Below are 20,719 nucleotides of genomic sequence, written 5' to 3'. Positions count from 1 at the left end.
TCTAGTTCATTCGTTGTTGCCAACTTTGGCCAACTTGTAGACAATCGCCGGCATTTTAGCTACCCAACTTTTGGTATGACAAAATTAGCCTAAAACCAAACACACCCACAGATTCGCGTGTTCTGCCGTCTCTTGTCGCCAGATTGGGCACCGGAAATGAGCTGAACCAACGGCAACGACGGTGACAAAATTAGGCTTCGATCGGAAAACAAGCTTCCGCGACTGGGCCGGGTATCCAAAGAGCGCTGACCCGGGCTTCACAAGCAGGCCGTATTAGATAGAACCAGGCCGCGCAATCAAAAGGGCCGTAGCCATTTCCCCCACAAGCCCTTTCTTACAGGCACGCGCATCGCCCCGCAGAATCCGAAACCCCACGCACGCAGACACAGCTCCGGTCCGCCCTCTGACTGACGCGCCTCCGCCGGTCCCGGCCACCTCTCCCCCACCCCACCGCACCCATGGAGGTCGGCGGCGAGGAGTTCGCGGTCGGCGTGGTGATCTCCGCGAAGACCACGCTCGGGGAGGAGTTCGAGGGCCAGATCGTCTCCTTCGACCGCCCGAGCAACCTGCTCGTCATCCATATCCTTCCCAAATCCCCCCCTCCTCCTCCATCTCGTTTTAGCTTCCGCCTCTTCTACCTCTGCTTCCTGGTTTGCTTTGTTTCCATGACGGCGTAGATCACAGGAGGGCGTGGGCAGGGCGGAGAGGGGCGAGCGGCGGAACGTCAGGGTCATCAAGGCCAACTACATCCAGGACTTCACCGTCGTCGGCAAGTACGACGACCCGCTCGACCCGGCCGCCTGCGTGCTCGACCTTGCCGCCATCCACGCCAGGGAGGAGGCAGCACTCAGGTGCGTCCTGCTCACTGCATCCCGAGCCCCAGGGTGTACTAGTTATTGCTACTTATGCATGTGATTTTATTTTTATCTTGTTTGGATTTGAGATGCGGCCATGATTCCATCAGTCAGCTTGGAGAACGTCGATATAACAGCATTTCTGTTGGAATTTAGTTAGTACCTACTGTAAATGTGAAAATAAAGTTTGAGGAAATACTCCGTATGACAAATAAGTATAAGATCAGTATATCTCACACTCACAGCCCTTATTTGGCGGATATTTTAGTTGTTCCAGAACTGGACCTGACACTATTTTAATTGGTAAAAGTGATAATGGCATATGTCTGGACAAAAAGGTGATATCAATGGAAGGTGATACTGAGCTGAGTTATAGCTTGAATAAGCAAATTAGCTCTTTAGCATATGACAAAATTTGTTTATGCTGCGGTTGAGGGCACCTTCTTTTGCTTCTAATGCAAAAAGGTCTAGAAGTTCTGAGGTTGGTCACTTTGATGAGAGAAGGCAGGACACATATGAGAAAGGTGTTGGTAAAGCTCTTTTTGGTGCTTACCATTCTTGTCTACAAGAGCTAGCCAATCATCTCTCTTTGCTATATGTTGCTCCTAAAAAGCTAGGATTCTTCACCTGTTCCAGTACTATGGCTAAATTTATCACTGCATAGCTTAGGTTGGTACTATGGCTACCAGAAGCATTAAGCTTCCAAAATAGAGTCTTCATCGGAAGAAAAACGAGTGGAAGTAGCAATCTGAATTACTTCAACAGGCATGTTTTAAGCCATGGATACTCACATCTTGTTAGAATGGTGTTTAGATTAACCATTAATACCTCAGAAATTATTGCAGTTGCCTCATTCACAAACACGTCAGCACATACAAATCCCGAAACTCAGTAGCCAGGTTGGATTCTCCAAATCAGTTGTCATTTTGGAGTTTATCAATGTTACCTTTCCTTCTACCCATTGATTACAAGGAGCTTTACTTTCCGAATAACACCTTATTGGAAAGGGGAAGTATGACTAGTAGCATAGACAGACATTTAAGGTTTTGATGTTGCATTGGCCACTGCCCACTGGTTTCCAATTTTTGTTGGCCTACATTTCTTGACCCAGGAGGCTAATGAACAGAGGCTACGATCTATCAAATTTTGGGGGCCTAAATCCTGGTGGCCTAAATAAATTTATGCCACTTAGCTAGGTGGTACCTCATAATTGTCTTACAAACAGTGTGCTATTTGGCTCTTAATAGCATAGCCCGCCTAGGCAACCTTGATGATGACTTCTGATGGTTCTGAAGATAAAATTTCAGCTATATAGTAAAAAATGAGATTAGATGTGTAAACTAAGGAGAAATGAAAGGATTTAGAACTGGTATTGGTACTGTAGATTTAGATTAGAATAAAGGAATAAATTTGGTATTTGGTTAGAAATTCAGTTGTGGTCTTGGAACTCGCTGATCATTAAATGATCAGTCATTCTCGCTTCTTTTTTGTAACTAAGCAATAGTTCCTTCTTTGCGATGCAAAAGAGTGGATTGTTGAACCAGGCAGCTATATAACTGACACAGAATGGTTGAAAAAAAATCTGGGAGTTGTGCCAATTTGGTTCCAGAATTCTTTCTTCCAATTGAGGATGGTATCCTCCGTGGAAGTACATGCATGTAACAATGATGGACTTGCATTATTCACTTATTTCAGAAAATATTAATAATGTTCCAAAAATAGCCTTTCTTATCTTCTATGTTGAAAAAATCTGGGAGTTGTGCCAATTTGGTTCCAGAATTCTTTCTTCTGATCGAGGATGGCATCCTCCATGGAAGTACATGCATGCAACAGTGATGAACTTGCATTATTCACTTATGTCAGAAAATATTAATAATGTTCCAAAAATAGCCATTCTTATCTTGTATGTTGGAGATGAATGGTGCTCGCATTGAGGTCTCACACTGTTTGTTAGCATCACTGGACCCCTGTACTGTAAGCACCTAGATTAGAAAGTTAGTGAAGTGTTTGCTTCAGGGCTGCCATATAGAATGCACTAGTACCTTTAATGTTACTAGTGCACTAGGTCATGAAAAACGTGACTGAAACCTGTGATTTTTTAATACACATCTACTAAAATTTCATATCTAAACTTGTTTTACAAGTTCATAAACAAAAAAGACAAATCAGGGTACGAATCTACCAAATTGAAATATGGACTGAATAGCATCTTGCTGTTACTCTTCACAGATGCATTTGTTCTATTTATTTCTTGAGTTGTTGAATTCAGATCTAAAAATTCATGACATCATATATACATATCGTATGAATGTTATTTTTTTTTGCATTATTTCTGGATTTCTTATAAACTAGGGGCCTAGTGCAGTAAGGTGCTAGTGCACCCAATATGCCCCTTGCTTCAGCCACTTTCTCCGGCTGTTAACTTGATAGATAATCTTTGACTTCAGACTCCATGTTGTGTTACTAGCCTTTGAGTTGTCTTCATGAGTTTATGAAAATCTTCCATTTACAGGAATATTATAATGTTGGGGTGTTTTGTTTTTATCAGTTATTAATCTCTGTTGACCATGCCTTTGGTTTTGTGCTCAGCAAATTGTTGATCAATGATTTTGCTTATTACATTGGGCAGTAAGGTTTTTTCACTCGTGAACGCGTTGTTTTTTGTGTTTTGAGGCTCTATCATTTATGACGATATGTTTTATCAAGCTTAATATTAGCTATTAGAAGCTGACAATTAGCATTGCATGTCGTTGGCTTCTGCACTGTTACATCTTGGTTCTCATACTACATGCGATGATGCACAGGCAAGCTGAGATTGAAGCTGAGAGAATTGGTGTTGGTGTTACCCCAGAAGCCCAAAGATTATTTGATGCATTGTCCAAGACGTAAGTTCTGACTTCCATTATGTATTTCAAGGATATCCATGCTTTTGCCCATTTTGCTATGAATCAGCAGTTTTTTCAGACTCGCCACATTTTTTTTTCAGTAGAAAAACTTAAAAGACTTTTTGGAGTCTATACGTGGTTTAGATCTTTATTCCATCAGTAATGTGGGATCCTCATCACCTCTCATTATTGATAATAAACTCTTGTTTTTTCGCTCTGCACCTACAGACTTACTAGGCAAATGCATTGTGAAGTCACTTTGTGTCTGAGAAATAAAGGAAGAAAATATACAACCTGCGTTTTTTGCTTTTTGCTGGGGGACATCAAAATTTTCTGTCTGTGACCTGTTCCCGAAAATGGAAGAACATCATCTTGCAAAACCTTGCTAGCATATGTTTGAACTTGTATTTAGGGGTTTATTCATGCTACCTCCAGGTGTGCGACATAGAGCTATACTTGGTTTCGAGGGTTCTTTAGTTGCGGCTATTTTCAAGCCGGTGTCCCAGTATGTTGTTTGGTTTCCTGTTTTTTGTCTGTTACACAACACTCGCTGACTGGGCGGAGGCTTTTCAAACTAAGCCGAGAATATTTTGTTTGTGTCATATAAAAGTGCTAAAATGGATATTTTGCATTTGCCTGGAATGAGTTATGACTAGAACCAGCATCAATCTTTGTCGCTGAGAAATAATTGTGGTAAGACATGCTGTCTTGGTATTATGTAAGACCATGAAATGCTGATACTTTCTGTACTTCAGTCAAGGTTGCAGTGCCTTGCATTTTGTCCCCCCTTAGCAGCTGCTTACTCTGAGCAGATTGATTTCACTTTATGTGGTTTGCTACAATTTTTCCACCACAAATACTGTATGGTTTACTACACTTGTGTATCATTTATTCATTTTGAAACTCTGTTCAAGGTGGGGCGTATATTCACCAGTTTCTGTTCAAGTTAGTGGTGCTCATGTTTTGCACCATTGTTGCAAATATTTGGTATATGCCGAAAATCTAAGGAGACTCTACTTCTGTCTCTATTTCTTATATTCGCTAACTAAGTCTATTGTTCCACCAGGCTTCCAGTTCAGTGGAACAAGACCGACATTGTTGTAATGAAGGAAGTTCGTGTATGCAGTCCATACCTGCCTGAAAATGTCAGCGGTGGAACATCAGCTGCTAATGAACGGGTTAAGAAAGTGGTATGCTTCTATGCTTGTATTTCAACGTTTGCATTTCTTACGTTCCGAACTTGGGAAATGACTAATCATTGTTTAAACTTGTTTTCTTCTGGGTGCGTGTTTCATGCAGCTGGACTTTGAAAGGAAAAGACTACATGTGCGTGTACCTGGCCAACTCTAACTTCTTCGACCTTACAATTTTTCAGCTCAATTCCTGCTGTACTCTATTTCTAAATCTGGCCTTGTTTGTTGTCTCGTCACTTGAGTTTTCTAAATCTGTTTCGGCATGTTCTTGTACTCGCAAAATTACCACACCGACTAGCTAGTTTGTACACTGTGATAGATGTCATATGAGCATTTGGGTAATTGCAGCACACTGTGTTGTCAATTCTATTGCTGATAGTAAAGGGTGTGTGGCTGAGACAAGCCAACGAAAGGACATCGATTGGTGGCACTGAAAGAATGAGTAGCTAAGCACAGTTGCTGAGTAAGGCAAAACTGAAATCACTCTTGGAGACTTTGTATTACAGTGCTGATGGAATAAAACATCCAGCTTGTTCTGTTGTATTCTAGCTTTATTTTCATTCCGTGGTATTATTGTAAGTAAACTGAGGCAGTGATTATCCGTTCGTAGGAGTGACCTGCTTTTTTTTTTTTTTTTTTTTTTTTTTTTGCTTCTATGTGGCTGGCCATATTTTGTTCATGGTATTTGATAGATAGAATGCATGAATAGTGGCGATTTAGATTCTATTTAAGCGTTTGTGTGTTTATATGATCTGGGATGACTGTTTTCTACTACAAACCAACAAGCAAATATAGGGCTTAATGAAAAAGATATGAGTGACGAGAAGGGAAATTGTGTTAACCTTGATTATATCATTATGCTTTAATGTTTCCAACCCACAATAAGGCAGACAGACAATTCGGTCTCCGTTTGTTCTCCATATACTCTCCTCTTGATCTCGTTTCATCCGTTCTGTGCACTGTCGCTCCTTTGACTCCACTCTTAGAGAGATTGGGCACACAAAACTGATGGATGTACCTGAGAACTAGTGAGCCCATTTTTGGCAAAATTTGAAACTCAAACTTCTGGGTCCCCAAAAGTTATGCCAAAAAATATATTGCTAGATATATACATCAAGATTTAAAGCAAGAAATTTTGTTCTAAAATATGTCGTATTTTGGGAAATACAAAACGACAAATTTCTGACAAAAATACTCATATATTACTCATATATGTTGTCAGTTTTTTTTTCGATAGCCCAAAACACAGTGCATTTTCTACCGAAACTTCATACGGATCTACACCCAAAACAAAAAATTAAACTTAAAATTACAATTACAATTTTTGAACAAAGGGCACACCAGGTGCTGCAAATCCGTGTCTGGACCTATCTTCTGCCATCAACATTTGTGACCGAGGTAAGATACCACTACTAAGGCTGCGTTGGAATTGCGGTGGCGGTGGATTATCATAATATTCCATCCGTTCCTTTCTATAATGCCTATAGATTTTTGACATTTATTTCAGAATATAAGGTTTTAGCTTAGTTTTTTTTTCAATTACCCCCTCCCCGTTCAGCTCCCAAATTTGTTATGGTAAGTTAGGAAGATATGGATTTTCCAAATTTTACGTCGATCTCAAATCGTTCAGCTAGGGGTCTTGTGTAAAAAATACTCTTGCGCTAATTTCCGTGCCAAAAAATTATAGTCACTATAGAATGGAACAGAGGGAGTAGCTATTTGTTCCACTATTTTTTGCGTAGCTTAGTGTTTGTTTGACCTGTATTTACTTTTCTTGTTATGGCTGATGATTTCTCACAACTTTTTATAAAACCAGGAGTTCAGCAACTAAAAATTGAACCTAAACAACCGTGAAAAAAATCGCTCCAAGTTTGACAAGAATGACACGGTATGCACTATGGCACAACACAATTTCAAATGAAAATTTAATCCCACTCATTGAGTCATTGGGATACAAAAAAAAAAATTTTAATGTGAATAGTAGCTAAGTAAGACTTGTAACGAATACTAAGTCGATTTCACAACATTTTTTTTTTCATATTGACCTAGTCTTGTAAAAAAATAGCTCGACTTGTTATTGTTTTTTTGTAACCTGATCTTGTCGTGCTACCGCCCTTGAGGGTAAGTGAAGTTTTAGTGCTACCATGTGTGCAACATAGTATGTTGTAATATAAAGTTGAACATAAAACAAAGCATTGATTTTTTCCTTTTTGTACATATGGAGTGTAATATATAGATTTCAACTCAAAATCAACAATAGAGTAACAAAAAGACGTACTTTTACATTGAATTGTACATTTCCCATTTTCCTCTATATTAGACGTTTTTGCTCCTGGGGAGAGAGGTAGGGATACACACACAATGAGAGAGAGAGGGAGTGTTTTTTTTACTTAAGATCTCCTTTGATTTATAGGATAGGGAAAACATAGAAATATGAAAAGCATAAGATTAAGATGTCATACATACTTGAATCATATGGGAAGATGAACTCTGTTTGATTGTAATAACTTTTTTTTCCCATGAGGTATGACCTAATGCCTTTTTTTATAGGATTTCTACTACAAGAGTCCTATAGGTCATAGGATATGTCCTATGAATCGAAAACTTGTACTCGTATATGAATTTTTCCTATAGAATCCAAATCTTACCCTATTCATATGAATCAAAGGGTCCCTAAACATGAGCATGTTTTTTTTGGGTGTGAAATAAGTGTGTTTGTAATTCATCAAAATTACCACCCCTTCGTTCATCAATATAAGATGTTTTAGCTCTTAGTAGATTTATCTATCTTGATACATATCTAATCTACTTTTAGTGTGTAGATTCACTCACTATGATGTGTATCTAGTTTACAATGAAGTGTCTAAAATTTCTTATATAGCAAATTCATTGCTCAAGGCTTTTGTTTCTTTCACAAAGTTAAGGTCCAATCAACGTCAAACACAAGCATAAAGTTCCGTCCTATGTTAGCTTTGACCAAGTTTATTGGAACACATGAACCCATATAATACCAAAATCAATATTATTGTGCTAGATTCATCATAAACATGATTCTCCATATTATGTTTTTTTCGTGTTGTAAAAGTTACTCCTTGCGTTCTAAAATAGTCTACATTTTAGCATTAAAATTTGTTCTCAACTTTTCTACATTTTATCTTTTAGTCAAAAACAAAGTGGTTTTGCTCTTTTAATTGGACGTTGTTATTTTCAATGTAACTTATATTGCATGTTCACATATTTAAGTAGTACCAATAAATGCAATACTAGTTTATCTCATTTTTCTACTCCTTCCGGTATGGTATTCTAGACTCCTAGTAAAAAACTATTTATTCCAAAACACCAAATTCATGCGGCCCGTTTACATTTAATTGCATAATTAATCACTTCCTACAATTACTCCGAGCCCCAGAATATGCCTCTCTCTCCTAGTATTTTTTAGGTTGTGTGAAATGTTTTCTCTGCATGCGGTGGGATAAAAGGACGTTTCACTTGCCCTCTTTAATAGCAACACTTAAAAAAATTAAATTAGCCAATAGTTTTACACCTTGGTCGCGCAGCCATTTCTAATAAGCCTAGAATACCGGACCGGAGGGAGTAGACTGTAGACTAAATCAGAACGGAGTGAGTATTTGTTATGATAAAGTGTAAATGTTGACACTAATTTTTATTTTTTTATATAGACTTGTTAAGTATAATATATAATACACCGTATCATATTTTGACATGAAAATGTACTAGAGATTTACTCTCCATGCTTTTAACTCCGACATTTCTTTCTTTATTAATGTTGACACTAATTTCCGGTTTTCCTTTTTTTCCTTTTCTTTCCCACTATATTTACAGCATTATAGCCTTAGCGGCTATTTTTTAAACCTATTTTTGGGGTTAATAACGGAGTTTTGAGGCTAATAGCGGATTATCTCATCTTAGCCTTTGAAGGGCATAACTGTAACGGCAGGTCCCTCCGGGCAGCTATAGCCTTTAAGCTTTGCTTACCACCAATATAGATATACCTAAAACTAAAATAATTTAGATACATCACAACTAATAATATGAATATACTAGAGATTTACTCCATGCTTTTACTTCGACATTTCTTCTGCATGCAGCGTGCTCACTCACTACATTGGCTTCTTGCACAAGAATTACGCAGCCCGAGTCCTTGACCACCTCGCGATACGGAAGTGTTCACTAGTAATACCTCGGCCGTAGCATTCAATTTCAGCGAACCATGATGAATGCGGAAAGCCTGGCGTGACATCCTTCAAGCCCCCACCCGCATTTACTCCTTCAGGTTCCGCACAGTCACGCCCCGATCGCTTGCCCCGTTTTGCTTCCCCGGTACTGTATCCATCGAAGAAGTACCCCCACGCGCCGAGCTGCCAACTGCTGCTCGGTCTCTCTCCCTTGATTCATCGCTTCAAGGGAAATCATTGCGGCCGAGATCTCCATGCAATACTTTTTCCTAATCAATGCAACCCTGCCATTGGTACTAGATCAGGGCGTTTGGAGAAAAGTTGGCTGAATAAATCAGTGTTAACAAGCACAGTGTTGGTGGTCAAGTATCCATCGTCTTGCCACACTGGACGGGCCCTCTCACGTGGGCTTTGCTCGAGGTACGGACAACCGGCTCGATGCAAAGCATGTGGTCTCTGTAGATTTGGACGCTGAGGGTTCAGGAATAATAAATAAATAAACAAACAAACGCGGGGGTGATTAATAAATGGAATAATTCACTTCCAATCTTTCAGGCAGTGGGGCTTCGCAGTGGAATTTTGCGAGCCCGTCCGTGACTGATCCGACCCCAATCATGCTCGCCCGCCGGGAGGCGGAGGAAAGCGAACAAAACGCCGCAGCACGGCAGCAGTAACCGGAGGAGGAGCACAATGATAGGGGGCGGTACGGCGGCGCTGCTTTGCGTACAGGTCAAAAGCATCTCTGCCTGCTGTTTTTATCACATCTCCTCGGAACGAGACACGGGAAAGTGAAAAAAGAGATCCCTGCTGTAGACATCCCCGTTCGTACTCCTGCCGTGCTCACTGCTGTAGCCATCGGCGAGCGGAGCAGACGCAATAATTCAGTCACAGGGCTCACACACTCACACGGCACGGCACGGCTCGGTTTATTTTACTCTGGCATTTTCTGAATATACGGGCAAGGAAAACCAGTGTGGCGCGCGGCGCAAGCGCGGTAGGATGGGATCGTGGACGACCTCTTTCTTCACGCACAATCCATGACACCACGTTCTCCGGTACCAGAGCACACAACTCTCGGTAACGTCACAGTGGCGAACCTGAAAAACCGGAGCAACAACCGAACCAAAAAAAACGGAGCCCAAATTCATGTACAGACCAAATATGTCACTCACGAACGATCTCGCTACAAAACGGAGAAGCAACGCAGAATGCGCACCCACATTCCGCTCGAAACTCAGTCGAGAGCAAATGTGAAGCCAGAGAGAGGAAGAGAGCAGGGGGAGGAGGGAGATACAGTGGAGATTCGCAGGGGGGCAAGGGGACGGACGCGCAGGACAAGAGCGCATAAATGCGGGTTTGGACCGCTGCGCCTGCGCCTGCTCCGTGCGCGCTGCCGTGAACCAGAACAAAACAACCGCTTCCTCCTCCCTCTCTCCCTCTCTCCCTCTCTCTTCTCTGCAACGCAGCGGCCGTGCTGACGCTGGGCAAGGAGTGCCTTTTTTGACCGCTTCTGCCTCCCCTCTCATCTCCCATCCTGCGCCGTACCAACGCTACACGCTGCCGCTGTACTGCTACACTACTCCACTCGTCCCACAACCCCCTACACTATCGCCACTCCCCACTCCACTCCACTCCACTCCGCTACGCCTCGCCTCGCCTAGCATTGTCGCTCCGTGGTAGGAGCGTGCGCGTGATCTGAGGGGGACGGTGCTGCGTCTGCGAGGTCGGAGAGGAGGCGCGCGAGATGGCCGGAGGTGGAGGGGGAGGAGGCGGCGGCGGGGGCCAGAAGCAGGACGACCTGACGCCGCACCCAGTCAAGGACCAGCTCCCGGGGGTCTCCTACTGCATCACCAGCCCACCACCATGGCGTGAGTACCCCGACTCTCCTCTCCCACCGGCCTCCTTCCTCCGCTCGTCTTCCCCGCCGTCGCCAGTTGGTTTCCGCTTCCCCGGCAGAGATTTTGGCTGCCCGTTCGCGTTTTTTTTCTTCCTTCCCGGGGAAGTCCACTCCCGTCGCCGTCCGGCACCACGATGCCTACGGTTCCTCCGCGTCGCTTTCGGGGGTTCGGGCTTCGTGGCCTGCGCGCGCCGGTGGTTGGTGAACCAAGCTCCATTCCAGCTTGCGGCGCGGCGACGGGGAACTGCCCGCCCAGATCTGCCTGCCCTTTTCCCGGCGCCAATCTATCTCGGATATTCCAAAAATTAAAAGCGGCTCGCCTTTTTCGTTTTGTTTTGTCCCCCGCCCTAGTAGTTTATTAATGCGCTTTTAATGATCTGCCGCGTTGAATATCCAGTTAGCACCTAGTTTATCCCCTCATGCTGCCGCTGATGCCGCCGCAGGGGTTTGACCCGTGCTGATTCGGGGAATTTCGCACGAATGTCGGACGGGGGTATCTCTTCGATGCTGAATCCGGAGGATCCAGTCTCGCTGTCGCCCTCACTTGCGTCAACGTCAACATGATTCTTCCTTCCACTGCGATTCCTGCGATTTCGTAGGGTGATCTTGGGTTCAACCAGCTCGTGCGTTGACTCGTCTAGGCTTTGCTACTATCTGCACCGGAATTCTACTTTCGTTACTCTACTTGCCAATCTGTATTTAGTTCGTGCGTTCCATGTCTGCACCACATGCGTCCATTGAATTCCTTTGTTTTGCCATGCCGGTAGCTGGTAGGTGGCTCCAAACCGGAGGTCGACTATATCTGCACAATCCTTGTCACTCTCAGTTGCATTAATTCTCGTGTGACTGGGTAGGTGATGCCATCTTCCTTCTTGTAATTTTCTATCTTCTGCATGGTCAACTGGTCATACCTTGTCTGTGCTAGCTAGCGTGTTCCAAACCAGGGATTGGCATTGCTTTGTCGCGGTTAATGTTAAGGGAGTAACGGCTTGCTGTGTCTGTGTGTGTGTATGGGCGCATCAGTACAAGTACTTACGTGAATGGGCGCTTCAGTACAAATAGTAAGCTTAATGAGATGTTCATATGGTCCATTTTGTACTACCTGTATAAACTGAGTCTACTCTCCACTTGTAAGAGTAGCACTATAAATGAAGGGTGGCCTCCTAAGAGGCCCACCCAGGTATTCTCCTAAATCTCCTGTACTCACTACTGAGTTAGAGTTCTGTACACAGCAGGAGGGGGGCATATTTGTTAAATTACAATCCTTGTAATGTCATATTGTAGCCATCTTCCTATCTTGAATTTTTGGTTTTGCGCCTAAATCTTTAAAGTTTTAAGACTCGAACCATGCACACCGATTGGTATTCATTAGAAATTTTACATGGGAGAAGGTGCAAGCTTGAATTCTCCATATGGAGAAATCATGGACAGGAATCCTTTTTGTTCAGAATGTTGCCTGAATGATTTGTTCATATTGGCAGTTATATTATTTATGCATTCCTTCCAAGGTGGATAAACTACATATGCTTTATTTCCATTAGCTTCATCTTTTGCTAGTACTTTTAAGTATGTCCGTGGAAAGCAGGATAATTCTGCTATAGAAATAGTTGATCTACACACTTCCACTATACTCTGTGTAACTTACTCATCTTGTATGTGCTCAGTGAGAAATTTGATTCGGAAATTTGACTGAATGAAATTGTTCATAATGCAGCTGAGGCCATTCTCCTTGGGTTTCAACACTATCTTGTCATGCTGGGAACTACTGTTATCATACCTACTGCACTCGTTCCGCAGATGGGAGGAAACAATGTAAGATTACAAGTCTACTAAGTTCTGTTGCTTTGGACAGAATCCGCTTATTGTTGACTAATGGTGTTTCTTCCTTTGCTAGGAGGACAAGGCAGTTGTCATCCAGACATTGCTGTTTGTGGCTGGAATCAACACCCTTCTGCAGAGTTTCTTCGGTACCAGATTGCCTGCGGTGATTGGTGGATCGTTCACGTTTGTTCTGCCTACCATCTCGATCATCCTTGCAGGACGTTACGCCAATGAACCAGATCCGCATACAGTAAGTTGAAAACAAGGATAATTCTAATTGCTGTCCAATATTCTTTTCCTGCATGTAAACCTGATGAAAATCACCTGGTATTTTTTGAAGAAATTCCTCAAAATCATGCGTGGAACACAAGGTGCTTTGATTGTTGCCTCTGCACTACAGATCATAGTTGGCTTCAGTGGCCTTTGGCGTAATGTTGCAAGGTAGGAAGATGCACAATGGGTAGTTATTATTTCTCAACTCAGTAGCTGCTCCAAAGTTACTGAAGCAGGAAGCGTTCTAGCTCAAATAGTGCATTTAACTTCCAACATCTCATGAGGTTGTATATACTGCTTTTGTTTCAGGTATCTGAGTCCATTGTCAGCTGCTCCTCTGATAGCACTAGTTGGATTTGGACTCTATGAGCTGGGTTTTCCATCGGTAAGATTTGAGTATTTCGTTTCTAATCAGTATTCATTGTTTCAAGCATACACAATCCTTATGTCTGAATTGCAAATACACAGGTTGCTAAGTGTGTTGAGATTGGTCTGCCCGAATTAATCCTCCTGGTGATCTTTGCGATGGTTGGACTACATTTCTGTTCATGCAATTGCTCTTACCCTTGTTTCCGACCATCTTATATGTGCTCCAGCTGCTCTTTTACCTCCCCCTTCTTCATTTTGTAGTACCTGCCACATGCTGTACACATGATGAGGTCCATCTTCGACCGATTTGCTGTTCTGTTCACTATTCCCATAGTGTGGCTCTATGCGTATCTGCTGACAGTCGGAGGAGCATACAGGAATGCAGCACCAAAGACCCAATTTCATTGCCGCACTGACCGTTCTGGACTAATTGGTGGTGCACCATGGTAATGTTGTGAACTTTTAAAGATATGCTTATTCCGTTGGTGGTGCCAACCGTGATGTTGTAGTAACATTAATGCTTCCCTATTTCTACTAAAATGACAGGATAAGAGTGCCATATCCCTTTCAGTGGGGTGCTCCAACGTTTGATGCTGGTGAAGCTTTTGCAATGATGGCTGCCTCATTTGTTGCTCTTGTGGAGGTTAGGCAGTTTTTTACGTTTGTGCTCATTTGAGATTCTAAAATAATGAGAATCAATCTCCTAACTCCTGTGTTTGTAGTCTACTGGTACCTTCATTGCTGTTTCAAGATTTGCAAGTGCCACACCTCTCCCGCCCTCTGTACTTAGCCGTGGTGTTGGTTGGCAGGTATGTGCCAAGTTTACATTCGCCACATGACAAGCTTGACTACATAAATCTGCAAACTTGATTTCATGCAAAGTGAATATAACCCTTTTTGCTACAGGGTGTTGGTATCCTTCTGGATGGGCTATTTGGGACTGGAAATGGGTCTTCTGTATCAATGTAAGCATCATATAATTTATATTGCTATCTCTTTAAAGAATGCATTCCATTTTCATTTTGATACAGCCACTATTCGTATGAACTATTAAGGAATACATATAATTTCAACCATTATGCTTATCATCTGCAGTGAAAATGCTGGGTTGCTAGCCTTGACACGTGTTGGTAGCCGAAGAGTTGTGCAGATATCAGCTGGTTTTATGATATTCTTCTCTATTCTTGGTAAGTTTGGTTACCTCAAATCTGTGTTTTGATTCGTCATAGGTCATTTGATCTAACACAGTAAGCATATTGGTGGTCTAATTAAGTAATTAACATACAAATATATGTTAAAACTCCAATATTGACCTGTGCATGTTTGTGTGTGGGGTTTGCATGCGTGTGCCTGCGCAAGTAGAACTGTTGTGATAACAGTAGGTAGATAAAGGCCTTCTGTTTTCTTGAGCTCGCGGCTTACTATTTTGTGAATGCCTCAAGGCGAGGTATCATCTTCAAATGTATTTGGTTAGATCATTGGTGGGTAAATATACTGGTGTTCTCTCCCAGGTCTGTGAACAAGTCTTTACAGAACGTAGATATTACAAATTTGTGGTAGCACACCACTTTTGCTGAATAAACCAAACTGAGATAATCCAATAACCCTGGGCACTGGCTTATTTAGATATAAAATTGATGTGTTCTTAGGTTCCCAATGTTATTTTTTTGACATTTAATGCAACCATTAGTGGTGCTAAACTACCTCCGGTACCCTTTGTTTACTCTTATAAGTCAATCGGTAGCTTCTGTTGAGGGAACAGTCTAGGGGAAAATGTAAACAGTCTGACTTCTCTAATGTAAAACTTGCCTATTTATATGGGCCCCTTGTTTCCTATTTGTACAGATGATTTATATCGGAACAATCGGTAGCTCTCTTTGCAGTCACATGACCCTAATGTTTATATGCTCGATCTGCTCCTGCTTGTGTTGGCTTTGGAAATGTCATCTTAGCGCAATGTAACTGAAAAGTATTTTGTCTGCCAAATGGGCATGCGTGCATTACCCTGTCTTTGGTGCCTGGTTTCTTATTTTCAAATCAAAAAGTGTCTCTGTACCTGGATGATGGATTGATGGGAATGCAGTGGGAAATCGCTTCGGCTGTGAATCTCTCATAAGATTTGAGTATGTTTATATCAAATAAAGTAAATGTAGAATAATACTCCCTCCGTTCCTTTTTAATTGACTCGGATTTAGTACAAACTTGTTCTAAATTCGAGTCAATTAAAAAAGAACGGAGGGAGTAGTAAAGCTAATCTCTGGTACCATTACCATCTCTAGATACATACACATTGCATCAGGGTATTTGGCTGTGTATTGATGCAGTTTGATTTTTTTTTTCGATAAAGGATGCTTTATTACTTCAAGAAGCAATTACATCCAGCCTCTGCATAACCAGGATGCACACAGCCGTTTGTTGTCTCAAGTGACCAAAGTTACATAAAACAAAAATAGGCGAAATACATATCGGAACGATGAATCATATAACGCCTAAGAGCTAGGTGGAGCTTCTATCCGTAGACTATGCTGCCACCCATGTAGGGAAAAAGTACCCCTCGCCGTATCCTCCAACCGAGTACAGACCTCCGTAAACAGGTCTCGGTTCTCCACCCGCTGAAGAGGTAACCACGTAGATAACATGCAACAAAGAGCAATTTTTGTCATTAAAGATCTTGTCATTTCTACATAGCCAGAGCGCCCAGATAACTGCTAGCGCCCCCATCCTAAGAAGCATTTTAAACCTTGAGTTGATACCATGAAGCCAATTGCCAAAGACATTAGCGACACTAGTCGGAGGATACAAGGTAGACGCTACTTGGATGACTGACCATATAGATCTCGCAAACTGGCACTGGAAGAATAAATGATTGATGGTTTCATCATGATGACAAAAGACACATCGTGTACTTCCGTGCCAATTCCGCTTAACAAGATTGTCTTTGGTGAGAATTAACCCCTCGACGAAGATACCATCCAAAAATTTTAATTTTTAATGGTATCTTCATCTTCCAAATTTTCTTATTATTATCAACTGGTAAATCAGAAAGCAGCATCGCATTGTAGAAAGATTTTACAGAAAAGGAACCATCTACGTGGAGGTTCCATCGAAATTCATCTGGCTCTGGCGATAACTGAATATCTCCAAGCCGCAGAATTAGGTTGTTCCATGCCACGAGCCTTTGTCCTAGTAAAACCCGTCTGAACGTCACATTCGGGGGTGAGGTAGCCATTACAGTTGCAATGGTATCACCTTGGCGACGCACAATTCTATACAAAGCGGGATACTGTTCACATAGGGGTGCATTGTCGAGCCAAGCATCTTCCCAGAACCGTATCTGTGCTCCATTCTTAATGGAGAAAGTCCCATGTCGAAAAAAGACATTTTTTGTCAACTTGTTATTTTACTTCTAGTCTATGGGGTGTACAGAACTACAGATACATGTGCAGTGCATCCTTACCTATATGTTTAGAAGAGCTTCTGTTTATATTGTGCGGAAATTGGGGATGGGGGAGTGAAGATGTGCCTCTGTTCACTTATGAATTTTACCTATTACCAGTGTAATATTGGTAATAATGGTTAACACTGTAGCATATGTGATATTGACAATGATCTTTGCTGCTTGGCATTTCAAACTGGTGCCTGTTTTAAAGCATTATGCATTTCAGTCAACTGAGCTCTCACCTTAAGTACAAGCATACTTAGGAATTACAGATATGGTTGTGTATCTATGTACAATAATCCCTTGCTGCTTGTGTCTTCCAGGAAAATTTGGAGCTGTCTTTGCATCAATACCTGCACCAATCTTTGCTGCTCTCTACTGCGTGTTCTTTGCATACGTTGGTGGGTGGAGAGCTTCATATTACTTATGTTTGCATTTTCTTTGGAATTGCAAGCTTTCACTTATGTGGGACAGTTGTAATTGAGCTCTGGTGTAATCTGTTAACAGGTTCTGCTGGGCTTGGTTTCCTTCAGTTCTGCAACCTCAATAGCTTCAGAACCAAGTTCATCCTGGGGTTCTCACTGTTCCTGGGCCTTTCAGTTCCTCAGTATTTCAATGAGTACACATCCGTCGCTGGTTTTGGCCCTGTTCACACCCGCGCAAGATGGGTTCGTGGCAGTATAACCATTCTCAACTTTACATGAAGAGATATGAGATACTAACCAGTTGCTTCCCCTACTTCTGCAGTTCAATGACATGGTGAACGTGCTCTTCTCATCAAAGGCTTTTGTTGGTGGCATTGTGGCATACGTGCTGGACAACACCCTTCACAGGCATGAGGCTACTGTCAGGAAAGACCGTGGGTATCACTGGTGGGATAAGTTCAGGTCATACAGGACTGACACAAGGAGCGAGGAGTTCTATTCCCTGCCATTCAACTTGAATAAGTTCTTCCCCTCGGTTTGAGCATACTGTGATTAATGCAAGACGCTAAGGTTACCTGTACTGTCTGTCCATCCCTACCTATCTGGAACAGCCAAACCATTGGGCTCGGTAACAAGGTGCGAATCCAACGGTGCAAACATAGTGTTTCAGTGCCTTGCTAAAACCATCGTCCTATGTTAGGCCAGTGCTGTATATTTGGTACTCTATTCGGGGACAAAAAATACTCGCTCTGATCCATAATAAGTGTCATGGTTTTAGTTTAGATTTGAACTAAAACCATGACCCTTATTATGGAACGGAGGGAGTAGGAATTTTTTGGCAACTCATTTGCATATGGAACAGCATGCTGGTTCGGTACAAGTCTCATTTCAGAAGTGAGGCCAGTGTATTGACAGCTATTGTAGTGCTGCTGCTGTAGGGATATTACTAATGGAGCTATAATATGTATGTAGGCTTCAGTAGAAGTGTAGAACAATGAACTGGTATCCTTTGAGGCTGGTACTCTGCTTGTTATGCTATGTTGCAGTGGGGTACTATTGATGTAGACTTGAGAACGGAATGGAGGTCGTTATGATTAATTAATTTTCCTGCTATAGAATGTTTGAATGACCATTTAGACATGAAATATGTTGGATAATTCTGTATGTCTCTTCTGGTATTCCGTTTTTTGTTGGCTGTTGGTAGCTGGTACTGACAGCACCTGTGGTGGTTGCTCTTTTTTTATTGATAAAAAAGGGTGGCCTGAAAAGAAAAAAAACTGTGAAAAGTAAAACGACACCTTAAACAAGACGTGCTCCATGAGAGATTATCTAGAATGACAGGCGAAAGATTATCTAGAATGACAGTTGAAGATAATAGTCTTCAATTAGCTTCTAGCAAGCCATCTCCTGGTGCCAACGATCTGATCTTTGTCAGCCAACCCCTCAGCAACGAAGAGGTGGCCTGAGCTTTGTCAGCCAACCCCCTCAGGCCTCAGCAACGTCTTCATGTCATGCAATCAGGAGCAATTGCATAACAGGTACCAGTGCCAGCTTTCGCAAAACCTCTTTGACACCTGACTAGTTTAGGTGATGGAAACACATCTCGTTACAAATCAACCACAAGGTTCACAAAACAGCATAAGAGAAAACATTCAGAACTGAATTCTTATTTTCAATTAACCACCACCTTGATGCTGACTCAAACGAGGCACCAGTACAGATATTAAAGATGTCGAAGATAACAGTCCAGACTTGTTTAGCTACAACACACACAAATAATACATGTCTAGCTGATTCTTGTTCATTGCAAAATAAACAGGAACCATCCTCTACCGGCCTTCTCTTACTAAGGTTATCCCTAGTTTGAAGTTTATCATTTGACAACAGCCACATGAAGATGTGAATACGGGGTGGAATGTGAAGCTTCCAAACTGCAAGAGTATGAATAAGAACAACACCATCATTGTTCACAATCCCATAAAAGGATCGAACCGAATAATTACTAGAGGAATGTAACAACCAAACATGACCATTAGGATCCTTAGTTAGACACACAATTTTAATCAACTCAACTAGCTCAAGCCAACGGTTAAACAAAGTGGGGGAAACGGTGTGTCTAAAAGATAATCATATGTTTTTGCTCATTAACAATTGAATAAAGGTCCCATAACAGAATAGAGAGAAGAGTAGCTAAGCCAAATGTCTTTCCAAAATAATACCTTTTGACCATTCCCAATATGTATGTATCCTACTTGAGCAACAGAAGTTTCCCCCATGGCACTTTTCCTGAAAGGAGAGCTATGCGAGGGATTAGCCCTCAAGATGGTTGGAGACAAATCATACTAGTAATCCACAATCATTTTCCAAATTTTGTTATTATCTAAATGATATCTTCTAATCCACACCACAAGGAGACATAAACTGAAAATCCTAAGGTTTTGGATACCCAAGCCACCAAACTCATTCTTATGGGATACAAAGTCCCAAGAAGCAAGAGGATACTTATGGGAATTACCAATACTATTTAAAAAGTAATAAGCCATTTGAGAAATAATAGCTTTAATAGTCCATTTTGGAAATTTAATAAAAGATAATAAAAACATAGGAATGCTAGCGATGCATGCTTGAAGGAGAATAAGCCCACCTCAGTAGGAGAGAAGCTTATCCATCCATCCAGCAATATGTTTAATTATTTTACTCAAAATAGGGATGGCATTTTCGTCACCGTCTTCTCCATGGAAATCGAAAACCGATATGTCCCTTGACGGCAACAACTAGTGAAGCTTCACGCACTCCTTCCTAAAGCCACACGACCAGAAATATGGATGCACACGACCAAATTTCAGTGGAGATTGTCGGCGGAGCCTTCTAAAACTCATCACCAGCAATGTGGGCCGACATCAAGGAGAAAACCGTCTTGGCGCGAGAAGAACTCAAGGACTGCCTCCTTTATTAAGAAGAACGGTAGGTCCCCACACCGCGTACATCGGCTCCCAACAGTAGACTGGAGATCTCAGTGGGCACCACCACCACCACACGAAGATGCGGTACTGAGCTGTATTGAGTCCCCCGAACTAGGCGTTGTGCCGCCCTTGCGGCCACAACTATCTCCAAGGTCGCCGAAGAAGTCTGGGGTCACCGCCCAGCGTCCATCATGGCCGGATGAGCCGCGTCGTCTAGGGCTACCGCGAAGCTCCGACCGGAGATCGCACCACACGAAGAGGAGGAGGCCCCCGCCAACCACACTCGGAGATGAGAGCCCGCCACAGTCGTATGCCTAGAAGGGTTTCGACCACCGCCGCCGAGGAGATGCGAGGGAGGAGGGGTGGGAATCATTTGACTGGAAGGAGCTTTATAAATGTTTTTT

At 42.3% G+C, this 20,719-nt stretch overlaps 2 protein-coding genes across 2 annotated transcripts; both read left to right on the top strand.

The window, feature by feature from the left end:
• Nucleotides 1-345: 345 nt before the first annotated feature.
• On the top strand, nt 346-5,475 carry LOC127306064 (uncharacterized). The gene is made up of 5 exons (XM_051336672.2): nt 346-580; nt 684-851; nt 3,659-3,739; nt 4,806-4,929; nt 5,039-5,475. Exons 1-5 carry the CDS (start codon nt 459-461, stop codon nt 5,087-5,089), a joined length of 546 nt encoding a protein of 181 aa, XP_051192632.1. The 5' UTR covers nt 346-458; the 3' UTR covers nt 5,090-5,475.
• A 5,090-nt stretch (nt 5,476-10,565) lies between these two features.
• Nucleotides 10,566-18,470, top strand: LOC127306062 (nucleobase-ascorbate transporter 6). Its single transcript, XM_051336671.2, has 14 exons — nt 10,566-10,996; nt 12,740-12,837; nt 12,920-13,096; nt 13,187-13,287; nt 13,429-13,504; nt 13,588-13,647; nt 13,750-13,934; nt 14,035-14,131; nt 14,211-14,297; nt 14,395-14,453; nt 14,584-14,675; nt 17,251-17,328; nt 17,435-17,595; nt 17,675-18,470. Exons 1-14 carry the CDS (start codon nt 10,873-10,875, stop codon nt 17,891-17,893), a joined length of 1,614 nt encoding a protein of 537 aa, XP_051192631.1. The 5' UTR covers nt 10,566-10,872; the 3' UTR covers nt 17,894-18,470.
• The last annotated feature ends 2,249 nt before the right edge of the window (nt 18,471-20,719 follow it).

Source organism: Lolium perenne, chromosome 6, assembly GCF_019359855.2.
Source record: "Lolium perenne isolate Kyuss_39 chromosome 6, Kyuss_2.0, whole genome shotgun sequence".
Classification (NCBI taxonomy): domain Eukaryota; kingdom Viridiplantae; phylum Streptophyta; class Magnoliopsida; order Poales; family Poaceae; genus Lolium; species Lolium perenne.
The sequence above is the reverse complement of the archived record's forward strand: the minus strand, read 5'-3'. Positions and strand labels throughout refer to the sequence as shown.